Source organism: Heliangelus exortis, chromosome 2, assembly GCF_036169615.1.
Source record: "Heliangelus exortis chromosome 2, bHelExo1.hap1, whole genome shotgun sequence".
Lineage (NCBI taxonomy): Eukaryota > Metazoa > Chordata > Aves > Apodiformes > Trochilidae > Heliangelus > Heliangelus exortis.
This window is the reverse complement of record NC_092423.1, coordinates 6219978-6229679: the sequence shown is the minus strand read 5'-3', so window position 1 is coordinate 6229679 and position 9702 is coordinate 6219978. Positions and strand designations below refer to the sequence as shown.

General features: G+C 38.7%; 1 protein-coding gene across 1 annotated transcript in view; it reads right to left on the bottom strand.

Moving 5' to 3' along the window:
• Window positions 1-1203: 1203 nt before the first annotated feature.
• Window positions 1204-9702, bottom strand: part of LOC139793779 (sodium channel protein type 5 subunit alpha-like) — a 32831-nt gene continuing 24332 nt past the window's right edge. The window contains exons 19-26 of the mRNA XM_071738698.1: window positions 8868-9041; window positions 8517-8624; window positions 7157-7435; window positions 6516-6569; window positions 5117-5258; window positions 4410-4510; window positions 3762-4032; window positions 1204-2402 (exon numbers count right to left, since the gene is read on the bottom strand). Of these exons, the coding sequence (XP_071594799.1) occupies window positions 1204-2402; window positions 3762-4032; window positions 4410-4510; window positions 5117-5258; window positions 6516-6569; window positions 7157-7435; window positions 8517-8624; window positions 8868-9041 (2328 nt within the window). The remainder of the gene's footprint in view (window positions 2403-3761; window positions 4033-4409; window positions 4511-5116; window positions 5259-6515; window positions 6570-7156; window positions 7436-8516; window positions 8625-8867; window positions 9042-9702) is intronic.

Genomic DNA, 9702 nt, shown 5'->3' with positions numbered 1-9702 from the left:
TTGAAGATCAGAAGATGTATGTGCACACACAGTTTCATGAGAAGCACATTTCACCCCAATGCTAATTCTCCGTATTACTCATACTTGGTTTTCTTCTAACGTTTGCAGGACAGAGAAAACTGGTTATCCCATGAGAGAAGCACAGACAGAAGGGAAAAGTCTCCTACCACTGATGGGTCACATCTACCTTAGGCCAAGGCCTCACTCCATGGCCACGAGTGATGCTCACCACCATCACTCAAGGGCAGCTCTGATGGGGACCATGCGGTGCTTCCCAGCCTGGGTTTCCAATGTCTAATTGAGTGGTTGAAGTGATGCAGCCAATTTCCCCCCACTGGAAATGTTTATTTTTGTCTCTCTCCTCTACCACATTGGCAGGAATGAAGCTGAGCATGCAACTTGACCATTCTGTGAAGTCTGAGGAAAACAGATAACAAACACAGTTTATTATGGAGTGAGTGACATACACACAGCACGGCTCTCCTCTTCCTCTTCCAGAGGAAAGCAGGTTAAAAAATAATCCTCCCAGACAAAATGTAAAGCAAGGTTTTACTCAGCTCATTACAGCTTCTTCAATACTAAGTTGTATTTATTATTTTATCAAGCAGCAGTAACACAACTACAACATCATACATGCCATGACTTATTCGGTAAATCAATCCCATTGGAAGAAGTCCACTACACTGTGGTATATCTGTATATCATGCAGTGGGCAGTTTGTGGTACATCAATCCCTAAACTTTAAAAAAAATAAAGTAAAAGCAGCAACCATTTGCCTAAAAGGTTTATAATGAGAGTATCAACAACAAATGGACTAAGGGTGAATTTTAGACCTCTCTTCTGCAATTTATTTAACACTGACATTCTTTGCCAGTTCTCCAGTAGATCTGTTGCTGCTTGGGCTTTTCTCTGCTTCTTGGGCCAAGGGTAACATCAGCAGATATTACCTACAGCAGCACCTACTGTGGGACCTCATAGCTTTTGTCTATGCATATGCAAAACTATTGAACAAAGCTGAACACAGCAGAGCCAAAGGCGACGAGGTAGCAGCTACCACAGTCCCATGATTGTACCCAGCTATGGTTTGCTGACCATGATCAATAGGCTGGGTTTAGTAGGGAGGCTGCCTCAGCTGACATGCATGTGCAGTGTCAGCTTCTGTGAACGTTTTAAAATACTCTTAACAACATTGTCACTGATGCACTACTTCATGTCTGAAGGTTGTTGATTGCCTGTAATTTTTCTGTTCTCAGCCATGAGATTGCCACCACTGCCATTCGTCATATTGTCATATGCTGGAGAAAAGGATTCTGAGGACAAAGTTTCAGACTTGTTTGGACTCCTACCGTAGTTTTCACTCATCATAGATGCAATAAGTCCTTCTCTTTCTGGAGGGGTACCTCCAAGATTGTCATCACTGCAAGTTCTGTGATGCTGCAGGTAAGAAGCCTGCTTTATGGAGCGCAGGAACAAATGGTTCCTGTAGGCACGCTGGATGACAGTAGCAGAAGCTTCCTCTTGTCTGTGTCTGAGAGTAGAGGAGATTGGCTCATAGGATTGATTGGACGGATTTGCAGCCATGAACTTCTCTTCCATTTGTACTTTAAGAGTATCCATCACCTCAGAATCTCCTAATACTCTTTTGGTAAAAGCAAACAAGATATCCAAGCAGTGGATCCTGTCTCCGCTGACCATAGGCAGGTCCATTGCTATGAGTTCAACTTTGTTTGGTTTTGGTACACGTAAAGGTTCAGCCAGAGCATCTGCAAAGTCTGAAAGTGCAGAGAAAGTTATAAACTGAGTTGCTTCAGGATCAAACTTCTCCCAAATTTCATAGAAGATGTCAAAGTCATCGTCTCCTAAAGGCTCTGTACTTTCCTCAGTAGCAGCATTGAAGTTCTCCAGAATAACAGCTATATACATGTTGACAACAATGAGAAATGATATAATGATGTAACTTACAAAATAAATAATGCCTATGGCAGGTTTACCACATTCTCCTATAGTACCATTTACATTTGGATCACAGTATGGTGGTCCAGTGTTTAAAATAGGACTGAGAAGACCATCCCAGCCCGCTGACGTGGTGATTTGGAAGAGACAGAGCATGCTGTTAGGAAAGGTTTGGAAGTTGAACATGTCATCAATGCCACCTTCCATCTTCACATAGGCAAAGCTATGCATGCCAAAAATAGCATAGATGAACATGACCAGAAAAAGCAGGAGGCCAATATTGAACAGAGCAGGCAGGGACATCATTAATGCAAAAAGCAGAGTTCGAATTCCTTTGGCAGCCCGGATGAGTCTCAGTATTCGTCCAATCCGAGCCAGGCGAATGACCCTGAAGAGTGTAGGTGGTAAGAAATCTGTAAATGCTTTACCAATGCCAGAAAGCAATAAGGCTGAAATGGAAGGGATAAGAAATTGTTAGATTATCACATTTCTACTTAACAAGTAGCAAGATGAAATAATAATAGCTGTATAGCTGAAAAACACCCAGTGTGTGTAGCATAATGACCTAGCAGAAAAACCTTTATTAGAAGTTAGGGTTTAAAAATAGCTGTAGAATTCAGCAATTATGAACTGAATTCTTCAGCCATCAGCAGATAGTATCCATGGCACCAAGGATGGCAAACACCTTCCTACACAACTTCAACTACCCATATCAGTCAGCACTTGTTGACTGATGGTTTGGCTGCATGAATACTTCAGTGATCTATTTACCTTCTAAATTTGACTTCGAATACTGACTCAACAAAGCTAAACAGAGAAAAGATATAATAATAATAGTAAGGTCAGCACGTAGATAATGTAGTAAAGATATGTATAAGCAAAACCAGAGATGAACAAAGAAGTTGTGCATGCCACCCTGCAGTGACTGTTAGTTCATCCTGGGACATAGCTGCACATAGCTGTTATTTTAGCTTTAGTTTGCATAAGAAAAAAATTAGGGTTCTAGTAGCACTAGGGGAGATTTGTTTTTTCTGGGTTTAACTGTTTTGGACACAGCTTTCTGGACTTCCATCCAGGAACTTAATTTCTCAAGGAAGAGCTATAATATTATTGGCACCTGGAATATAACTCGTGCTAAAGAAACAACATATTTTTCTTCCCCTAATTGCCTTCTGATGTTTTGGTAATGTTGTTCCTAGGAATAGTTAAAGTGGCAGGAGAGATCTTTACTCCACTGTTTCTTTGCAGTTCCTTCAAGTAAAAACAAATACATTTATAATGTTCTTTTCTTATTTTCAATCAGCTGTGCCCGAGTTTCCAGAAACTGCATTCTACAGACCATAATCTAGTTCTAGTCTTCATGCTCTCTCTATATTTCAGTTCTCCCTTATGAACACAGATGACAAAACCCAGTAATTTTTATCTCAAAGATTTCTAATTGAGCACTAGATCTTTAACAGTGGAAATTATCAGATAACATGGTAGTGGTATGATAAGTGATTATTTCTGTCTTTCATACTAGGAAAAAACAACCTAAAGAACCATTATGGAGAATTTTTCAATATAGAATTCATTTTAAAAAAAATTATCAAAACAAAGTAATAGACAAATCTTATTTCACAGTGTTGTAATATAGTCTTGGTGGATTTTAATTTTTTTTTAGGTCACATAGTTCTTTCTCCTTAGCACCTCCCATTCTTATTATTTGCATTTCAACATCCATTTGCAGTTGGTGAATTTTAACTATATTTTTCTGAAAAGAATAAGAACTGATTTAGTAAAGAGCTTGCCAAACCAATTCAACTTACCCACAAGTGACATGATCACAACAACTAAATCAAATATATTCCAGGCATTTGAGAAATAGTACTGCCTCAGAGCCAACAGTTTCAGTACACACTCTGTAGTAAAGACAGCAACGAAGAGTATATTGATTTTGGAAAGGATTCTTGTCTTCATTTCACTTTGCTCATGGGTTTCCACCATCATGGAGATCATGTTAAGACAGATGAGAACCATGATGACAATATCAAAGGCTTGGCATGTCACAATGTCAAAAAGGATCCCTTGGTATCTGTTCTAGAGGAGAAAAATACATCTGGCATCAGCTATGAGAGCAGAGTATACTCATTTGTATGTTTCCAACAGCTGCAATTTGCATGGGAAGGCAGAGAAATTTTAAGAAAGGCAGAATATTGAAGTGACATTAGAAATCCCCTCCCATCCTCAAGTTTAATCAGTTCCAAGGTGAACGTAAAACCCAACAATATTTATGCAGAGAACTTAATAAATATTTAACCTGTAAAATCTTTGGTATGGAGCTGACTGCAGAGGTACTGAGTATCAATATAAAGACAGTATAAATAATTTATGTGCAATATTTAAACATATGCACTTTTTGGTGAATTAAACTTCACATTTGTAATGCATTTTCCTTTTGAAGAATTTAATCTTACCAGTGGTCTTCGAATGGGTTTTTGAGGTTTCTTGGATCCCAACTTTTTCATTGCATTGTAATATTTTTTCTGTTCCTCTGTCATAAAGATATCTTCCCCACCTAGGTATATAAAGAAACGTCACTATTACTTGGTGAGCAAGCAGCATTCTTCTTGGTACAAAGTCTAAAATGCTGGAAAATTGCATTTCTTCCTGTTTCACATCTTGCTGATAATAGCACTTTTCATAATCCATAACTGTGTCCAAAAACCAAACAGCACAAACCGTACGTTCACAAAGCAGAAGTCCTGGTATTAAACAAAAAAAGCTCTGAAAGCATAAAAACAAAGGACCTACTGAAAAGCTGGATAGGAACAACCCCTTCCCTGAATTCTCACATCCCATTCTTGTTGAGTATCCAAAATACTCAGAGTACCAGACCACTTTCTAAATAACAAATCTCCCATTATGCTCCATTCCCAAATAGGAGGAAGATTTAAAGGGGCTGCAGAGATGTTATTGTCTTCAAAACATTGGGAAAGAGCTGGGTTAGAGGGTAAAAGAAAGGAGGAAGAAACCCACCCTGGGTGTTACTTCTGCTAACTTAATACTAATGCTCTTTTTAATGTCAATAGACACTTTAAATTCTACATAAAGCAAAAATATCATTCTCTGAAGACAGCTTTGTTGGAGACATAGTAGGTTCCTGGGAGCAGATCCAATATACTTATCTTTTTCTTTTGTTGGTTGAAGTTGTCAATAATAACACCAACAAATAGATTCAGGGTAAAGAAAGATCCAAAGATTATAAAATTCACAAAGTAGAGATACATAAAGACACTGTGCTCCATTCGTGGCTGCTCATTTTTCTGCAAGGAGAAACAACATGAAAAAATCACCAGTAAGGACATGGGCCCAATTCAAAATAATTTTCATATTGCAGATCATCTCACAAAATGCTTTTGGGAGGCTCATGGAAGTAACATTCTTATGGTGACTAACAGATGCAACAAAATTCTATGACCTTCTAAGTACACAATTGCCCAGATGCTGACTGCTGTCTCTTGAAATCAAACATGAACCTTATGAAATGATATACCAAGCACAATATGACACTATGGCAACTAACTAGTTTTATTTCTTTCACAATATTTTTGAGGCATTTTCCAGATATGTTATTGCAGGACAGGGTAATTCAATTCATATTCTATTGAATATATTTGTACTGAAAACCTGTTCAAGCAAAAATCAGTCTTTGACTAACAGTGAATGAAGTTTACTTTTATTTTAAACTACTTTTATTTCACAAAAGTTGACTGTTGTGTTTGTTTCTTTCTTTTCCAACCTGCATTAAAATCCTGCCATTTGCAATTGATTGAAACCCAACTAAAATCAATAAAAACATTTACTGAACTGGTCATTCTTGACATGATTTTCATAAGCTTCAGTTCAGCTCCTTCCAATAAAAACAGGAGCTGTAAATTGCTCTGTACTTGAAAAAGGAAGCAAACTATTTAGTTCCAAGAGCTTAATTTAATTTAATTTAATTTAATCTTAATTTAATTCCAAGATCTTGCCTTTAAGAATATTGGCCTAGATATTTATTTATTTTTTCTGCTCAGCAAAATCCTGCTTCTATGGCTTTTATGGATTAAAAAAAAAAAAAACAAAAAACCACACAACAAAAAACCTAGAATGAGAAGAATAGTTTTTCAAATTGAAACACAACCCCAGCTCATTTTTAGTTACAGTTACTTTTAAAATTATTTGTTTCCTTTGATAACATGACCGAATTAATATATCCTCCTCTTCTTTTGAAATGAGTTGCCTCCAAAGATGTATCACTTTGCTCTTTATAGGACTGTATGACTTCTGATAAGACAGAAAACACTACTGTTAATACAAACAGTGGGTAAAAGAGTACTAGGGATGACTGAAAATATGTTCAATGAGGCATTTACAGATGAAATTATTATATCAGTTGATAAGAATAATTGCTAGAAAGATTTAGTACAAACAGCTGAAACAAAAGTGCAAAAATTGCCATGCCTTTGTAGAGAGCAAAAGAATTAACAACAAAAAAAAAAAAAACCAAAAAAAAAAAGTGTTTGAATACAGTGACTGACCTCTCGTGAATCTACTGCTGCATACATGATTTCCATCCAGCCCTTAAATGTTGCCTAGAAGGAGAGATTATAGAAAACATGCTGAGCTTTCAGGGTAAGTCTCCACATCATCTGCAATATCTGAATGACACTGACTGGAGTAAGAGCCTTTGCTGTGGATGCACACACACAGCACCAAGCTCTGACTCCAGGGAAACCTTCCCCTGCTGTATGTGTGGCATTGCCAACCTTACCAGGATGTGAAAGCTCCTAGGTGGGAGAAAATATGTTGTCCTAGGATGCTGACAGGGAAAATCTTCACTTAAGGTCTACTAAAGGCCCTACAACCCTCACAGCTGAAAAAAAATCTGTATTACACAACATTAACTCAGCATTTGCCCCAGATTTCCTTCTGATGTTGATTCCACGTCTCAAGCTCCTGAACATGCTGGAGGTTCTTTTCACCTCTTTCATCAGATTTCCACCTGGAAATTAACAGCAGTATCTAATCTATCCCCCAGTTTTCATTTGTGTGCATAAGGAGAGAAGAGCAGGCTATATGACACTGCTCTTTTCCATCACCTACAGGGATGAATTAGAAGTTGGCTGGAGGTCAGGGCTGTCTGACATGGTGCTGGCTGGTCAGGACAAGCAGCACTTACCACCTGAAGAAGAGCCAGGTAGCCAGATCCAACATTATCAAAGTTGACTTTAAGATTCACCCAGTATATTTTCCCTGTGTTGTTATACACTTCACAGTCATTTGTGTTATTGATCATATTATTTATTTCTGAATCTTCTTCTGTCATATTGACACATTTCCCAAACTTTCCAGCAAAGAGGTTCACTCCCATGATGCTGAAGATGAGCCAGAAGATGAGGCAGACGAGCAGAACATTCATGATGGAAGGGATGGCTCCCAAGAGAGCATTGACAACCACCTTAGACAAAATGAGAGAGGAAAAATACAATAAAGATGGGCTCAAGTCTTTGCTCAGTGCAATAAGCAGTCATTTGGTCACCTGAAACAGAAACCCAATGTTTTCCATTGCAATGCTGGTCACAGGTGGCATAGGTACCTCAAAGATTCAAAGGTCCATAGTACACTTTAGGCTTCCAAAGGAATAGATGATTCCAAAGGAATAGGGTTGTTGAGAGCCATTACCACATAACGAAGCTGCAGTGTGAGCCCATCCTCTTTTGATGACTTTCTCTTAATTTTGGAGTGGGAGGTTTGCGTGCTTTAAACTTTTATAATATAAAATTTCTGAAACATTCATCCCTAAGTACTAGTGCAGATGACTGTATTATTAAGGCTGTAGAGAGGAATTTTTAGAAGGATCAGTAATAACTCTCCATGAGTGTTTTGCTAGATCTATTATTTTGGAAGGGGTTAAGTGCATAAGACAACAGATTGCTTCACAAACTGAGGTATTCGTGAAATGATAGTAGGAAATGATGAGCATACTCTTTGATGTATAATTGAGTTTCAGTGAGGAGAATGAATGCAGCAGCCAGGTGGCAAAAAACTTGGTGGACCAGCCCAAAAGTCAAAAAGTTTTCTGAAGGCCTTTGGAGACCATGTCACACACATTCTGCATAACCAGACAAAATATGGTACTTTTTTTAAACCACTCCAGTAAAAACTTGCAGAGGGAGGGTGATTCTGTCCTCTGAATTAGTTCACCATCAGACTTCAGACCTGAAAATTGCACTCAGAATTCTAATTTTTTTTTTTTCTACCTCAGTAAGAACACAAGAATGGCTGAAAAGCAAGGGAACAAAGTTCTGCCTGGTCTGGTTTTAGTTTCCATGGCACTTAGTATTGATCCCACAGGGAAAGTCTACAACAAGCAGCCCAGCACAGAGGAGTGCAGCAAAGGTATCTTTTAAAAATTCATTTTATAGGTCCCAAACTGAAACTGGGGCAGACCTGTGGACTTCATATAGACACAGTCATGACTTACAAACCTGTTACATGCCTGTTAATACTGGCAGGCTTTAATTTGTATTCTGTCTTACCCTCATCCCCTCAAATCGTGACAATGCTCTTAAGGGTCTCAGGGCTCGGAGAGTCCTCAGAGATTTCATGGGACTAACTGTGCTGCCCAAGAGATTTATTAAAGATACCTGAATGGGAAGACAAAAGAAAGTATTAGTAACGTCCTGGTGTCTGTTTCCTTTATTCCCATTAAAAAAAAAAAAAAAATATCCCTATATTTTCGGTGCCCAGAGTGTAATACCCTGAAAAGTGTTAAAGGAGGGTAGGGGATTGTCTTAGCTTCATATCCAGAAAACAGCCATTGATTCTGGTACTTAACTCATTTCAGGAATGTTAAAATGCCACGTTAAACATGCCAAAGGCAGACTTACATTTACAATTAGGAAGTCCAGCCAGCACCAGGCATTGGTGAAATACTTCTTGAAACCATAAGCCATCCATTTCAGGAGCATCTCCAGAACAAAGATGAAAGTGAACAATTTGTCAAGAAATGCCAACATATTTTGAATGTTTATTCTCTTATTTATATGGATGTCTTCAAATGCCTGAAACCATAATATACAGATAAATGGCAAAAGTCAGAGAGGAATTTTATAAAATGGAGGTTTAGCATCATTATCACAGAATCATAGAAAGTTAGGAGTTGGAAGGGACCTTGAAAGATCATCTAGTCCAAAACCCCTGCCAGAGCAGGGTCACCTACAGCAGGTGACATAGGAACACTTCCATGTGGGTTTTGAATGTCTCCAGGTAAGGAGACTCCACAACCTCCCTGGGCAGCCTGTGCCAGTGCTTTGTCACCCTCACAGTGAAAAAATTCTTCCTTATATTTACACAGAACCACCTACACTCCTGTTTATAACCATTGCCCCTTGTCCTATTGTTGGTCACCCCCAAGAAAAGCTTGATTCTGTCCTCCTGGCACTTGTCCCTTACATATTTATAAACATTAATGAGGTCACCCCTCATTCTCCTCTTCTCTAAGCTGCAGAGACCCAGCTCCCTCAGCCTTTCCTCAAAAGGGAGATTTTTCCACTCCCTTCATCATCTTGGTTGCTCTGTGCTGGACTCTTTCAAGCAGTTCCTGCTCCTTCTGGAACTGAGGAGGCCAGAACTGGACACAATAGTCCAGATACATCCTCACCAGGGCAGAGAAGAGGAGAAGCAGAACACCTCTTGACCTACAAACCACTCCCCTTCTTGGCC